The sequence below is a fragment of the Mus musculus genome, chromosome 1 (assembly GCF_000001635.26).
Source record: "Mus musculus strain C57BL/6J chromosome 1, GRCm38.p6 C57BL/6J".
Classification (NCBI taxonomy): domain Eukaryota; kingdom Metazoa; phylum Chordata; class Mammalia; order Rodentia; family Muridae; genus Mus; species Mus musculus.
In genome coordinates this window covers 130,881,282-130,897,543 of record NC_000067.6, presented here as the reverse complement: position 1 = coordinate 130,897,543, position 16,262 = coordinate 130,881,282, and the positions used below count along the sequence as shown (strand labels likewise).

General features: G+C 47.1%; 1 protein-coding gene across 1 annotated transcript; it reads left to right on the top strand.

The window, feature by feature from the left end:
• Positions 1-10,132: 10,132 nt before the first annotated feature.
• Positions 10,133-15,470, top strand: Il24 (interleukin 24). The gene is made up of 6 exons (NM_053095.2): positions 10,133-10,292; positions 11,774-11,967; positions 12,694-12,756; positions 13,552-13,710; positions 14,136-14,210; positions 15,006-15,470. Exons 1-6 carry the CDS (start codon positions 10,205-10,207, stop codon positions 15,087-15,089), a joined length of 663 nt encoding a protein of 220 aa, NP_444325.2. The 5' UTR covers positions 10,133-10,204; the 3' UTR covers positions 15,090-15,470.
• Positions 15,471-16,262: the final 792 nt, after the last annotated feature.

Here is a 16,262-nt window from a genome sequence, read left to right as displayed (position 1 = left end):
GCTAGTAACTTGCAGAGCCAGGGATTCAGTCAGAGTGTGACTTCAAGGTCTGTGTGTTTTCCATGCACTGTATGTCTCTGTATGGCTGGCATTGGGACTAGAGGCCCAGGATCAATTCCAGGTAATATCTGTTTTAGCGGTATGAGTTTAGGATGGTTACCAAACCTTTCTTTGGCTTCTGAATACAAAAAGACTGAGATAATCTATCTGATCCATTTCGCAGGGCTTCGGTGACTAGCATACTATATATTTTGCAAAGCGTTGTATAACTACTGGCTTATTGAAGTAGGGCACAGACTCCTGCCCACCCTCTCTACAGGTACTGGCCCTCAAACCTGTCAGAGACCTGCTGAATATGGCATTCAAAATCTTTAACTTAAGATTCTTAAAGTGACAGAGACTTCCAAATCCTCTCCTACCCCCAGTGGTACCCACAAGGTCCCCAACACAGCAACAAAAGGATTCCACCTAGATTGCGGTGCGATAACCACTGACAAAGACTGCTCCATTGTCTTGCTTGCTGCTGAGGCCCAGCCTGAACCGTGGACAGACAGGACGCAAGACATAGCAAGGTCAATCTCCCAACTTCCTCCTTCACCGGAAGGCCTCAGATTTGCCAGACCTGGTAGCTGAAGATGGATCCTGCCATGGAACCCTGTCCCCAACAAAGCCATTGACATCACAGGGGCCTAGTGGGGTGACTTGTCTGAGTAATGCGTGTTCTCTCAGAACCCGTATCCAGGAAAGGCCCACAGGTGCTCTGGCCTAGCCTCATAGTCTGTTTCAACTGCTCCTGCACCTTCCTATCCCCAGATGCCCCACAACCTGGACAGCAGCTCTTCATGGAAGTGGCCAATATTCCAGCTTTTTGCCCACACCCCCCAAAATGAAACTGCAACCCAGTGTCAGCAGGAAGTAGTCATAGATGATCACACAATTTATTATTCATTTGTTATTAATAAAAGGTTGGGATGTTGGTTTTGAACTAGGGTCAAGGGACTGAGTTGCATATTTTACATACCAAAGCAGACTGGGCCTCCAGGTTCTCCCAGCACCCCTTAGTCCTTACCTGGCATACCCTGCCCCCAGTCTTGAACTCTCCAGCCAAGTGGCTGGGCTGCCCTTCCCCCAGAGGCTCTTCCCTATATAATCCAGATATTTTGGTCTCTCGCATGCCCCCTTCTCTCTTTCTCTCTCCTTCCCCTTCCCCTCCCCCCTTTCCTCAGTCCTTGGGGCCAGTGAACTCCCCTGAGAGCAGCTTCCCAATAAACCTGCCTTTAATATAATCTAATCTGTCTTGAAATGGCTCATTTCACTGGCACTGGAGAAATAACTTATCAGTTTTATTTTTGTTTTTCAAGACAAGGCTTCTCTAGGGGAGGATGAAAGGGGGTGTTGGATCCCCTGAATTAATAGCTTCTCTTAACCACTGAGCCAGTTCTCCTCAATTCTAAATTCAATTATAGGCTCCACAAGTCGTCTTCTTCTTCTTCTTCTTCTTCTTCTTCTTCTTCTTCTTCTTCTTCTTCTTCTTCTTCTTCTTCTTCTTCCTCCTCCTCCTCTTCCTCCTCCTCTTCCTCTTCCTCTTCCTCTTCCTCTTCCTCTTCCTCTTCCTCTTCCTCTTCCTCTTCCTCTTCCCCTTCCCCTTCTCCTTCTCCTTCTCCTTCTCCTTCTCCTTCTCCTTCTCCTTCTCCTTCTCCTTCTTCTCCTCCTCCTCCTTCTTTATCATCATCATCATCATCATCATCATCATCATCATCATCATCATCATTTTATTGCATTGTAAAAGAACATTCCGTGGTGCAGATGAAGCAACTATATCCAGTCATGTGCTGTGAAGCCATTGCTTGGGCCTGGGGCAAGGGAGTGGTTGGCTTTTCCAGCCAGGAAATAGGCATCTTTAGGGGACTTTCTCTCAGAGTTGAAGGCTACATAGAGAAAGGCCTGTCCATGGCTGCTTCTCATCATCTCTTTGAATTTTTTTTTTCTAGCTCTGGGCAAAGGCTGAAGCTAGGGAGCCAAAAGAAAATGGAAACATTATTGGCTGTGAAGCCAGCAGAAGGCTGCACTTTGAGCCTCATATGTGAGGCTCTTGGGGACAATCTCTAGTTGCTCTTTTTCTGGGCAAGAACAGACCTGCCAGGCCTTAACCTGGTTTCTTTGTCTGTTGTAAAATTGTGTGTGTGTGTGTGTGTGTGTGTGTGTGTGTGTGTGTGTGTGTGTTGACTGAGCTAAGCCTTGATTGTCATCCAAAGCATCTTTAAATAGGTCCCTTATTTCACTTTCACCACGAGCAAAGGGTTTCTTCTGCGGATCCACTCCAAGTCTTTCTTCTGTCACGTGGTGTGGAGCTGCTGTACCCACAATGTGACCCTGAATGAACTGTATAGGCTATTGCTAGACCCACAAGGTACTCAGCATCATGCTAGGTGGCCTCATGCTGCTGATTGTCACACTGAGCACTTGCTAAGATTTATCATCACGGCAGCTGTATAGTAGCTGAGAGCTACATTCTGGCCTGCAAGCAGAGAGAGAAAGAGAGAGAGAGAGAGAGAGAGAGAGAGAGAGAGAGAGAGAGAGAGAGAGACAGACAGAGACAGAGACAGAGACAGAGAGGCAGAGAGAGAGACAGACAGAGACCAATCCTAGGTCAGGTGACCCTCTGTGACACTCTTCCTTCAAGAAGGCCAGACCTCTTAATCCTCCTAATCCTATCAAACAGTTCCATTTAAATGTACGTAGCCTATGGGGCCACAGTCAAACCTCCGCGCCAGTCCCAGTCCCCGAGCTACCACAAGTGGGTGGTTTCTCCAGGAGAAACCAGTGCTTATCATTAAAGGAGGAGTTGAGAATCTCTGACTCACAACAGCCTCTGTTAACAGCATGCAGAAATATAGGCTCAACTCCGACAGAGCTCAGATCTGTAGTTTGAATCGTCTGATGCATTGCTCACAGCAATCTAAATTCAGAGTTGAAATCCACTTAGATGCTCAAAAGATATTTTAGGCCTTCTCCCCTCTGACACTCTTTCTGCCCTCATTAGCTTAGGGCAACTGATGCTGCAGTGACTATCACTAATCTTGTTCAGTAGCTTATTACAACAAAATGATGTCTGGTTTTTCTTATGCGTGTGGCCGCCAGTGGCAAGGGATGTGACTTGTTTTGAATACTCAGGACTGGGGGTGAGGAAGTGCTCCTATCCTCTAGGATACCAACGCAGTGAGAGCAGGGCAGGAGAGGTCAGGGGAACTGCGCATTGCTCCAACCGGAATGGCATGCATTTCTAGAATCTTCTTGGTCTTACAATCACACTGCCATATGGAACTTCAATGCAATGATGATATATAGCTTTTCCTGCCCATCTAAAAAGAAGAAATATATAAACCCGTGGGATCAAGTACAATGTTTCTTACACATTCATGGGAATAGGAAACCTTAAAATGTATCCTTTGGTTAAAGTCTGAAACACAGTTGCACAAAGTTACCCAGGTCGACCATCCCGACTGCCTCAGCACCTCCACAGTCTCCCCTTTATTTTCTGGTTCACTCTGCTCTACTGTAAGGATCGAGAGTCGGCTTGAAAAGATCCTTTTTACTGAGCTGGATGTTGCAACCTCAGGCGTAACACAGAAGGACAGCTTCCACCGATTGGGAAAGTGAACAGCTCGGAGGAAAGGGAGTTTATTTTGTTTCCAAGTCCATCAGAGTGTGAAAGCCAGGAGTGCAGGAGGTTGAGGCAGCTGATCTTTTTACAGCCACAGACAGCAAGCAGAGAGCAACGGATGCTCCCACACTACTAGAGCAACGGATGCTCACACACAACTAGAGCAATGATGCTCACACACAACTACTTGTCTCCTTTTCTCTGCAGTCCAGTTTCAGCAGTGATGTTTTCACCTAACTTAACCCAAACAGGATACTTTCTCATGGGTGTGTTCAGAGGTTAACTCAGCCTTCACATGTGTGCTTGGAGGCTTACCTCCTAGGTGATTAGAGGTCCTGTCAGGTAGACAGTGAATATAAACCTTCCCAAGCTAGGCCCCTCTGATCAGGGCCCTCCCTCCTTTCAGCTGCCATTTACAAGCCCAGGCTACGACTCCATTCTGCTTCTGAGCCAATACCAAAAATTGAAGGTTCTCATTATGACCTTTTTTTTTTTTTTCTCCAGTTTTTCGGCTTTTTGTTTTGTTTTGTTTTGTTTTTCTGGAATTACTCACAGAAAGCAGGAAAACAGTTTATTTACTAGATCACCAGTTCATAATTCTGTAACTGCTAAGTGGAAGAGATACACAGGGAGGAGGCACGGGGGAGGGTGCTCAGAGTCTCCAGGGGCTGTCTGAGCACACTGACTTCAGTGGCCCCGGGGTGTCACCACCAGGACCTTCCCGGAACCCCTCCCCTTTGAGGCTTTCAAGAAAGCTTCATTGCAGGGGCATGAAGTATCGCTGTCTGGGATCTTGTGTGGATTTCTTTTTTCTGCCAGCTCAAGAACTAAAAGGCATGTAGCTGCAGGGAAAAAAGGCACTCGGCAGAGGGGAACAACTAGAACCAGCAGTTGAAGGAAGATGTTTATTGGGGGTGCGGAAACAGAGACATATAGCTGGCTCCCACAGCAAAGACCCTCTGTAAAGCAAACAAGGACTGGGGAAGTAAGAAAACCCCGTCTCTTCCCCAGAGCTGGGTTTTAATGTCTCTGAAGGTTCTTCCACTCCTAACTTAGGGTTGGTCAATTTGAAAATGACAGGCTGGCTGATTGGCTCATAACTGTTGAGTAACTGTGTCCTCACCTGGCCTTGAACCTGCTGAGCCAGTCCATCAGCTGGGGGACTACTGGGAGAAGAAAAGGCTAAGCTGCCAGGCTTTTGTCTCAGGTCAGGAGAGTGAGGAAGAAGCCAGCCATCTTGGAAGTTTGCCACCTTTATTATTGAGTCATGGCCTCTCTCCCTATCCGTCTACCTACCAGGGAGTGTGTCTAATTCCAAGTCCTTCAGAAGGATTGAGTCATGGGCCCTCAGTGAGGAACAAAATTGCCAACCCCTCTTCCTTCCTCCCTAGAGGTGCATGCATAGGCAGGCCCCATCCCAAGGCCTATCTCAGTGTTGTAAAAAAGACAGTCGTGACTTGAGAGTGTGTGTCAGAGGAGTGAGGTCACATCAGTTATATGACATTTGTTCATCCAACAGTGCTGACTAAACTGTTACTCCGGAAGGGACTTCTGAGATGGATAAAACTCGGGACTTGAAGGATGACACTGATGATAGAAAAACGAACAGCTGTTGTCCATAGGATCTGGGAACCAATGCTTCCTGAGAATCTAAAAACTACTTGTAGTGAGAGAGAACGGGCAGGACACAAGGGGAAAAATTGGCATTTTTCTCCCCACTCATCCTAGTGATTATGGGAATGAGATATATTTATTTCCATTGACACTTTCTCCCTCTCTCCTTCCTTCTCTCTTTCCTTTTCTCCTTCCTTCCTTCCTTCCTTCCTTCCTTCCTTCCTTCCTTCCTTCCTTCCTTCCTTCCTTCGTATCTTCCTTCCCTCCCTCTCTCCCTCCCTCCCTCCCTCCCTCCCTCCCTAACTCCCTCCCTCCCTCCCTCCCTTCTCTCTCTCTCTCCTTCCCTCCCTTGATTCCTATACCTATTCTTTAGAAAAAGCAACCTTGGGGGTGGCCCCTGTGGTCACCTGTCACCGTGTAGGCTTTGGTCATTTTAAAACATATTTAGAGTTGTGTAGCCATCACTGTGCTCTAACCTTAGGACAGAAGCAGTGTACTCCTTAGCATTCGGTCACATTCCCACATCCACTCTATCCTAATCTCCAGCCCTGGGCGACGAGTCTGTTCTCTGCCCCTGTAGATTTGCCTTTTTGGAGCACGTCACACAACTGTTACCATGGTAATTCTAGCATTTGGGAACCTGATGTAGAAGCATTCAGAGTTTAAGGCCAGTCTGGGGACCTTAGTGAAACTTTATTTAGAAAGAGAGGAGAGGGGAGCAGAGAACAGTGGAGAGGAGGGTAGGGTAGGGTAAGGTAAGGTAGGGGAGGGTATGGGAGAGGAGGGAAGGAGAGAGGAAGAGAGGGGAGGGGAGAGCAGAGGAGAGGTTGAACAGAAGTCCAGATGACTTCGTGCCCTGGGTATCCCACACCTATTACCATAAGACTTTTCCCTGTCAGTGGGGAACACTATCTTAAAACAAAGATTAAAGCCGGGCGTGGTGGGCACATCTTTAATCCCAGCATTTGGGAGGCAGGCAGATTTCTGAGTTCGAGGCCAGCCTGGTCTACAGAGTGAGTTCCAGGACAGCCAGGGCTACACAGAGAAACCCTGTCTAAAAACAAACAAACAAACAAACAAACACCAACCCCCCCAAAACAAAAAAATAAAACAAACAAACAAACAAAAAATAAAACAAAGATTAAGCTCAAATCATTGAAAGAAAAATGATGATGTGACTTTCTCCTTTCTTTTGGCTTTCAAAGAATCCTAATTAACATGCTTACTACTTCTCTCCTGCAGGGCAAAGTTTTTCACCCACGGAGAAGGGGGCGGTTTACATTTATCAGCTTTTGCTTGCTTCTTGCCGCAGAGAGAGACTCAGATCCACAGTGGCTGAGACTTTTCTCCTCTGTTGCTGGTTAAGAGGAACTTGGAGGAGGAATGAAATGGGAATAGACTTCATATCTAATGTTCTTACTTTCTACGGCCAGCCTCTGCAGAGCTCCGAGGGCAGCACTAATGATGTTTTGGGTGACATCATTCTTTCTGCAGAATCTCAGCCACACTCCCAGCCTGCCCATTCCACTACATCTCAGCAGTACCCACCAGCTAGGTACAACTAAAAACTGTCCTCAAACATTGCCCACAGAACCCCGATGACAAAATTGTCCACTGAGAGTTTCTGCTTTAGTTCTTTTTCCCTTGACTCGGCCCTAAGATGGTTTCCACATGGAAGACACTGGGACAAGTCCTTCCGATGCTTTCTATGTTCATCTCTCACAATGTGACGAGAACCACCTTAGGTATCTCTTAGAAATGAGTGCTCTTTCTAATTCGTTGAAGAATTAAGTTGGAATTTTGATGGGGATTGCATTGAATCCTAGAAATGGGAACAAAACACCCACGGAAGGAGTTACAGAGACAAAATTTGGAGCTGTGACGAAAGGATGGACCATCTAGTGATTGCCATATCCAGGGATCCATCCCATAATCAGCTTCCAAATACTGACACCATTGCATACACTAGCAAGATTTTGCTGTAAGGACCCAGATATAGCTGTCTCTTGTGAGACTATGCCGGGGCCTAGCAAACATAGAAGTGGATGCTCACAGTCAGCTATTGGATGGATCACAGGGCTCCCAATGGAGGAGCTAGAGAAAGTACCCAAGGAGCTAAAGAGATCTGCAACCCTATAGGTGGAACAACAATATGAACTAAGCAGTACCCCAGAGCTCTTGTCTCTAGCTGCATATGTATCAAAAGATGGCCTAGACAGCCATCACTGGAAAGAGAGGCCCTTTGGACACGCAAACTTTATATGCCCCAGTACAGGGGAACGCCAGGGCCAAAAAGGGGGAATGGGTGGGTAGGGGATTGGGGGGGTGGGTATGGGGGACTTTTGGGATAGCATTGGAAATGTAAACAAGGAAAATACCTAATTAAAAAAATAGTTTTAAAAAAAAGGAATGAGTGCTCTGACTCAGCAGCTTCAGGAAAGTCTTGGCACCGTGTGGTTCCATCAACAGTGTTGGAGCTTGCTCGTGGATCACACTCGGGGACAAGACTGTGCGCTGCTCTGTCTCCAGAGCCCCCTGGGGACTCTGCTATGACAATGAGGACAAAGATGAAGGAGGATCTGAACAGCTCGCACAAGGAAGCCAGGGCTGCTGCCGCTGGAGCCCAGAGTCGGAATCTGGGCATTTGGGGCTGGGTCTCTGTTTTCTCTTCTGTCTCCCTTCACCTGAGACTCACTATCAGAATCACATTCCCCCTTCATCAGACAGAGCCATGCCTGGGGCCTTCTGCCACTACCCAGTCTGCCCGAGAACCAGCCCTGTGTGTCAAGTCTGTCAGCTAACCCTCCCAGTCCATTAGATGGTTAGAGCTGCAGCTGGCGTGGGGCTCCCTTGCTTCTTAGCTTCCTGCTATGGCTGTCTGGTTGCTTCTGCCTTCTCTTTGTCTATTGCCCGACTTCTTAACCTGGCTTCTTTCTCTAAAGTGGAAAGTGGGTTTTAGGAATGATGTAAGGATGGGTGGAAAGGAAATTATGGCCTAGCTTTAGCTTCTGGGCTGTGTGGATTTTATCACAACTAGGGCATAATTATTGAATTGTTGTGACAGGAGGAAGACAGGTATCCCAATGGCGAGGAAAGGAGTGTGGTGGAGTGTCTTGCCTTTGGCAAGAGTGTGACACTCAGCACCCCCAGAAACAGGAGGAATCAAGCTTGTCACAGCAATAGCAGAGCAGGCTGCTGGCCAAGCATAACACATAAAGCAGGGCATCATGAGTGCCATGAAGAAAAGGATGGCGCTGTCAATGCAGAATAAGCCCTGGCCCCTGCTCTGCCAACAGTCTGTGCCATGTCCTGTCCCTTCTTCTCTGAGCTGGGTGATATTATCCTGTCTCTTGTGTTACTTTGCTCCCCAGATCTTTTGCCTGAACCCAGGCCTAAGGATGCTTAGACTGTGCAGGAGGTTGATTTCTAGCATAGTGCAGTAAACCTTCTTAGAAGAGCCACAGAATAGATGCTTTAGGCTTTCTGGTCTCACTGGCTGCTATTTAACCTCTGCTGTAGCATCAGAGCAGCTGGGCCATGTGTGACTGTGTCCTACTAATCATATTTGAAACCTGAACTTCACATATCTTTTCTTCAACTGTCGCAAAATATTTTTCTTCTGATTTGTGTTGCCATTTTTTTTTTTAAAATGCAAGGCTATTTTTTTTAAAAAACGTAAGCTGTTTGTAGCAGTTACACTACCTGTTGGATCTGGCCTCAGATTGCAGATTGCTGATCTTTGAGTTCAGAATCCACTGTGTTCCTCCGGGACATGGGAAGATATTCACAGCAAGTGCTAAATGAAGCTACCCCTACCCCTCCACTGCCCCCTTCAGTCTGTATTGCTCTCAGGATCAATGCTCTCTCCCACGAGGGGCTAGTATATCCTGGGTTTCTGTGACTGGGCTGTCTGTGCTTTCTCCTGCTCCTTGTGTGTTTTAAAGGCAATCATTCTGCATCCCCAGGCTCTGGGTGTGTCTTTGGAGATGTGTGGCTTCAGCCCTTGCCTGAGCACCTTGCTAGCTGGAGATACAGTTGGTCAGGTCTCTCTCTTGCTTACATAGGTGCTTCTATTGTGCAGTCTAGGCCCAGACTAGCTTACCAGAGAACTGGGATCCCCCATATTTGTAGGCCTGTCCATGCACACATTATTTCTTCCTAGTTCTTAAGGAGAGATATACTTGGGGTGATTGTAACCCTGGAGACTGTGGGTGGTTGCAAGTCAGAAACTCCCTAAACCTCCTGGTTCTGAGGATTAAAGGAAGATATTTATTTATGGGCTAGCCTTAGCCTCTGGGCTAATGTCTCATTGCAAACAGACATAATTATTCAATGATTTTGGCAGTATACAATAAAACAGGCTGGTATATTTTGCATAGTAATTGTATGTTTACATGTGTAGAGAATATACAAAGTACTCATGTATTGCTTTTTATATCTTTTTTCTAGGAAAAGTAGGTCAGACCTTTTTTTTCTTTCTTTTTTATTTAGACAGGAGCTATAATTCAGATTGGTCATGAACTCACTAGCCAAGAGTGACCTTGAACCAAAGATCCTCTTGCTTCTACCTTCCAAGTGCTGGGATGAGAGGTATGTACCACTAGGCATGGTGTTTTGATACTTTAAAAATACAATTTTGTAGATGTAGGAACTGCAGTTCAGAGAAGCCAGGTTTCATCTCACCTGAGGGACTGATTTCTGCCCCCACCCCCCTGTCTAAGAGCAAAGGGTGACTAGGTGATGAAGTATTTCTCCAGGGAAGCATGACCAATTTCCCTTCCTCCACATTCCCCTCCTCTGCCCCTCCCTGCCAGACCCCTTATATACAGTTCTCCCAGCCTTGCTTACCCTCAGTCTTTCACTTTTGAAATCATTTCCACAGCTGAGAAGGAGCTTCCCACCCAGCAGAAGATCCTCTACCAATGAATGCTGACTGAGCCTGCCCAACTTTTTGTGCACAAGAAGAACCAGCCACCTTCACACAGCAGCCTCCGGCTTCACTTTAGGACCCTAGGTGAGTAGTGGGGTTTCCCATAGCCTTTGCTCTGAAATGTTAGGCTGCTGCCTTGATTGGGGGTGGGGGGGCTGAAAGGTGGGTTAGCATTTACCAGCCCTTTGAATATTTATATAAGGAAAAAACTAAATGAGAAGTTGCTTACTTTCTTAACACCAAGAAGATGTGGGGTTGGATGGGCGGAAGGCCAGAGGATAATAAGATCCAGGGATGAACTCCGAGAGAAGCTGGAAAGCCAACAGCTTTTGAAAGGAGAGAATGGGAAGATTTTTGACAATGGACCCTAGTCCTGGACACCTGCTCCCTATCCCATGAGTCAGGAATCATTGCAAAGCCAGTTTCTCTGCTGCCCTCTCTGCACGTTCTGCCCTTCTGGGGTTGGCAGACAGTTTCTTCAGGTGTGAGGAGATTGTGTGAATAAGAAGGCTCTTATGTGGTTGTAGAGAAAACTGGGGGAGAGGGGTGGGGAGGCATGCAGAGGAAAGAGACAAAAAGCACAAAGCGAGGTCAGCACGGAAGACAGTTCTCTGTGGTAGACTCGTGGCAGTCAGGGTGATGACTCGTTCTGCTTGAGGGCCCATCTTGAAGTCCTTCCCATTGGCACTTCAGAGAAGACTGTTTGAAGTGACTCACCTGGAGCTCATACCCTCCTCTCTGGCTTCACTTACTGGAAAGATCAATTCTTCGAGTTAGGAGCGAGTCTGTCAAGCGAGATGGCAGAGATGAGTGCCTGACCCAGACTTGCCTTCTGTGCCTCTCCCTGTGAGCCTCAGTTAACCCTGCTACCTTGTGTTGGGGCATGAGGGCTGTTTGCCTCCTGGAAGGATAAATAGACCTGCTTAAGTTGGCCTGGTGACTGAAAGGCAGGTCCTAGAAATCAGAGGTGGAAGTGATCTCTTCCTCCTTCTCCTGAGTCTAGAACCTCTTGATGTCCTCCTGGCTGAATTTTTCTCCATCCCTCTTGTTCTTATTTCTGTGGATGGTCAGGAGAAGTGTGAGAGGGAAGGACAGAGGTGCAGGTGTGTGGAGGGAGAGGAATATGGTGGGAGAGGGCAAAGAGGTAGCACCAGCAGCAGCTATTGGATAGAAGGTGGGAGGACCCGTCCTCCACCCCACAGCACCCTTCGAGGTTTACAATATTCTTGCCTGGGATCTCACTTGTCCAAGTACCTTTTCTATTGTTCAAACAGAACATCAGGCGCTGAATAGCTTATAAAGAAAAGACGTTTGTCTCACAGTTCTGAAGGTAGGCGAGTATCAGGCGTGACGTTTGTTTGGTCCTATGGTAGTCTCAAAGCAGAGTGCATGGTATCATGTGGCAGGAAGGCACGGACAAAGCTGAGCTGAACTGGTTTTCACAAAGTACCCACTCCAATGCATACATTCATGGGTTTGTTTAAGAGGGCAGAGATCTGGTAACAGATCTGCGTGTAAGTTCCGAGTCAGAATTTGACTTCAGGGTAAAGCCTTCCTTTCTTCAGCAGGAGCACTGGCCCTTTCTTCAACACAGATGAGTTGGGGACTACAGATTCTCCCCTGCCTGAGCCTAATCCTTCTTCTTTGGAACCAAGTGCCAGGGCTTGAGGGTCAAGAGTTCCGATTTGGGTCTTGCCAAGTGACAGGGGTGGTTCTCCCAGAACTGTGGGAGGCCTTCTGGACTGTGAAGAACACTGTGGTGAGTGCTCACCTGGAACACTTTCCTGCTGGTTCCCCTCTTGGGGGAGGGTACTTTTTCAGGATTGTGGATCCCTTTCCAGCTTGTCTAATCAGTTTCCCACATAAGAACCCTGTTGAGTTCAGGAGGATCAATACGTCCCAGGTCACACATGAGGAAATTGAAGCTCAGTCATCCATGGGCAGCCTCCAGTAAAGGCAGCAGAGCCCAAGGGGAGTAAAGAAGCCCCTGTGTGGTGTAGCTTCATCCTGGATGAGCTCTGGATCTGAGTTCCAGGACCAGGATGAGAGGCAGGGCTTTCAAGAGCCCTCTAAGAGCAAGAGGCAGCTCCCAGGTGCAGCTACCTTGCTTCATCTGCTTCACACATGGACTATGGAGATGAGCCTGACTCTTCATAGCTCTTAAGGCTGAAAAGTTTATTTCCTTGGGTCACATATGACCAAAAGAAGCACAGGTCTCTTCCCACATCTGTGGTCAGGGTCTAAGAACCCCAGGGGTTCATGTTCCCCCTTGGGATGAGTAAGCACAGTAGTTTTCTGTAGCCTGGACCTGTACCCTTTCCCCAGGATCTAGCTCATTATGTCCCTTCCTGGGTCCTCCTCTGGTCCCTCCAGCCTCTGTAGTCCCACTGCTAAGATGGAGTTTGACATCGGGGACAGCATATTGGCAAAACTGGCTTCTATAAAGGTCCCTAACCTGAAGACGTCTTTTTTTCTCTTCCCAAAGCAAACTCAGGATGACATCACAAGCATCCGGCTGTTGAAGCCGCAGGTTCTGCGGAATGTCTCGGTAATCAGATGGGAAGGGGATAGCTAGCTCTCTAAGAGGGGCTGATGGGAGTCGTTCCCTTCTGCTCTGATCCCTATACAGGACAAGGCTGAGCATGAGGCAAAGTGGTCTCTGTCTGGGCTTATTTCTCCTGTGGGTATGGGGAGGGATGGAAATTGAAGTCTATAACTATTATTTTCCACTGAGGCTGACACTTGCCCACCATCTTTCTTTTGCTTTTGCTTCTGGAAACACAGTGAGCATCTACCAAAGTGAGCCTGCCTTTCACCTCTATCCTTTTCTCTTACGTGTTGCTATCTTCTTACCATCTGTCTAGACAGTCTGTGAGCTTGAACAGACAGATCCCTTTCTTCCAGGTGCCAAGTTTCAGGAGCAGAAAGAGTCAGGCAGCGCTTGCTGTGTTCAAGGGCACCAGGTTTCTTACTCCTCTCCTTCCAGTAAATTTCTTTCTAACTCTCAACCCTGAAGTCAACGTTCAAATGCTTTTCAGGATCCATCATTTTAGTGAGGCCATAGAGAAGAGAAGAAAGAGACTTCTTATCACCTGGGTGGTGAGCCAGGAGTCCTGGGAGCCAGGCTAGTTGGCTGAGTTGCTTTGGGTTGGTTCCTTCTGGGGTCTGGGTTCCCGCTGTGATTCATACGCTGCTCCTCAAGACTCCTGTCATCTCTTCAGATCTATCCAGCACCATCATTTCCAAAGACACCCTGTCGTGTTTATTTTGCCTTGGGTGGTACATGGGTTTTCTCTTTAGGGCCAGGATGGGGAAAGGCTTCAGTGGTCCGCTTCTTCCCCAGGGTGCTGAGAGCTGTTACCTTGCCCACAGCCTGCTGAAGTTCTACTTGAACACTGTTTTCAAGAACTACCACAGCAAAATAGCCAAATTCAAGGTCTTGAGGTCATTCTCCACTCTGGCCAACAACTTCATAGTCATCATGTCACAACTACAGCCCAGTGTGAGTAGACCATGGGTGGAGGCTGGTGTCTGTGTACTTGGGAATCTGCCCTCTATTTATCCAGTTCTGGCTTCTTTTCCCGACAAAGAGTCCTGGATGTCATGGGCAAAGGTTATACAGGTTCAGGTCTGTGTCTACCCTGATCAGATAGGGAACCCTTGCAAGGGTACTCAACTTCTCTGGGCTTCAGTTTTTGTCATCTATAAAGTGGGGGGTGACATTTCTACCTGTAGAGGTTGTTGTGAGGAAAGCTAACAGTCCTGGCACACACTGGGAATCTGGCTCTGGTTTGCTCGAGAGTGTGGGACTCTGATCAGTGCTTGCAGGAATATGAGAACCCTCCCATGTGCCACCAGGAAGAGCAGGAGAGGCTAACTTCCACTCTGATCTAACTTTAGGGGTCTTTTTTTCCCCCTGATAAACAGAAGGACAATTCCATGCTTCCCATTAGTGAGAGTGCACACCAGCGGTTTTTGCTGTTCCGCAGAGCATTCAAACAGGTAAGGCCAAGAGCTGGGAGTCTGCCTACCCAACAGAAGCAGACTAGCTTGAACTGTCACAGACCTCATGAAGAACCGAATGTAGGTGCCTTCTTTGGGCTTGTCCCAGACCTCCCTGGCCTGTAGTTTGTTTGTTTGTTTGTTTTTTACTGTTAGTTTTCAAGAGGAAATGCTATTCTATTTCCTTACAAGATAATTTCATGATTGAAGAATTTCTCTATGAGAAAGTTTTACAGGTCCCCGATGTCAGAATTGAGAAAGAAGGTTGACAATTCACCCTTAAACAGATCTGCAACATTATTTCTATAGTGTTCAAGTGGCCTCGTTTATGAAAAAGATATAGAAAATTATATTACATCTCTCTAAATTAACACACCAAAGAAAAACCCAAACTTAACCCTACTACCCTCACCCTCAAAGAAAACATCCTTGATTTGGAGCATTTGATAGAGGAATAGATGTATCTGTCTACAAATATGTGGTGGAGTATAAACTTGGGCTCATGTCAGCTCAGTGAGTTCCCCACATCTTTCCTAGCTGGCATCCAAGGTTCTTGTGTTCTAGGTACCATGTTCTTCTCTGGCCCTTTACCTACTACTCAGTAGCCTCTTTGTCCTCACCCTGAAAACGAATTCACACAGTTGAGGTATGAGTGATGGATGGATCCATCTCTCAGAGGCCATTCCACACATGATTCAGTTAATTCAGAGTCAGATCTATATCAGGCAAGCCAGGTTGGAAGGAAACAGATCTTATCATTAACATACCTGACCCCCAGCCCTCCATTTGTTGCAGTTGGATACAGAAGTCGCTTTGGTGAAAGCCTTTGGGGAAGTGGACATTCTCCTGACCTGGATGCAGAAATTCTACCATCTCTGACTGCTGATTGGATAACTTCCTCCTTTGCTCTCCATGCCATTTCAAGGCATTGTGTACATCCCTGCTGTCCTCAAGGCACTTCAGACCCTTGGCCATGGACCCCGTTGTTGGCTCAGGCTTTTCCTCAGACCTCACTCTTCAGTCCAAATGACAGCCATAGATGGCACCTTTGGATGCTCCGACTGACCCACAAAGTAGATTTGCATATTTATTACAGCCCTATTAAATTATTGTCACCTTCCCTGGAAACCGTATTTATTTGTGAGACCAGAAGTTCCATGAAAGCATCAGAATTTAGTGCCCCATGCCTCCTCCTCACTTCCTGTGATCTGGCTCAGCATGGGGGCAGTGGATGGTTGCTCAGTAAATATTTAAAATGGATTGGTTTTTAGTTTTGTTGTCTGTCTTGAATTATTTGGGATGATGGTGGGATATGAATCTAAACTTTGGTGCATGGAGATCACGAGGGGACAGAGTGCTGGGCTGGAAACGGAAGGTACCGATTTGAGATTTTACTTATCTTTATGCGTATGGGTGTTTTGCCTGTATGTGTGTCTGTGTACTGCATGCATGACATGCAGTACCCTTGGAGGAGAGATGAGGATGTCAGAAGCCTTGGAACCAGAGTTAGAGGCAATTTCGAGCTGCCATGTGGGTGCTGAGGACCTAACCCAGGTCTTCTGGAAGAACAGCCAGCGCTCTTCACCTCTGAGGTCTTGCTCTAGCACAGGATATTGGTTTGAAGAATAAATGATGAAAGCTACCATTTGGGCTAAAACAAAGATTCTTACTCGACATTCCACCTTATCCCTGACTTCCCACCCACCACACCGCCCTGTTTCTCCAGACACCCCTCTTAAGATATGTTCTCTCCTTCTCTGTTTAATATGATGTGTCAGGCTGATGATGACACTGTGCCCGGATACACGGTTCAGTCTGTGATGGTATTCCTTGTGAAGAAAGCAACTCAGTCTAGGTAGCCACTCCATTCTATGTCTAGTGTGCAGGGAACTTTGGTTGTATATCAGGGAAAGACCTTTTTCTCAAAGGCAGGAGCTGGCATTCCCTTGCCTCAAGCTTGGGTTGAACTTTGCAGCTGGTGACAGTTTCAAGAGGTGTCTGACTACACCTTGCTATGTGTTGTTGTCTGAAATTGGCAAGGGTTGGGTGATA

Bases quoted from the DNA above. Each gene is read 5' to 3' on its own strand.
- Il24 (NM_053095.2), top strand. From the start codon at position 10,205: ATGCTGACTGAGCCTGCCCAACTTTTTGTGCACAAGAAGAACCAGCCA. The intron at 12,757-13,551 runs GTAATCAGATGG...CTTCTTCCCCAG, and splicing joins AGGTTCTGCGGAATGTCTCG to GGTGCTGAGAGCTGTTACCT. The intron at 13,711-14,135 runs GTGAGTAGACCA...CCTGATAAACAG, and splicing joins TGTCACAACTACAGCCCAGT to AAGGACAATTCCATGCTTCC.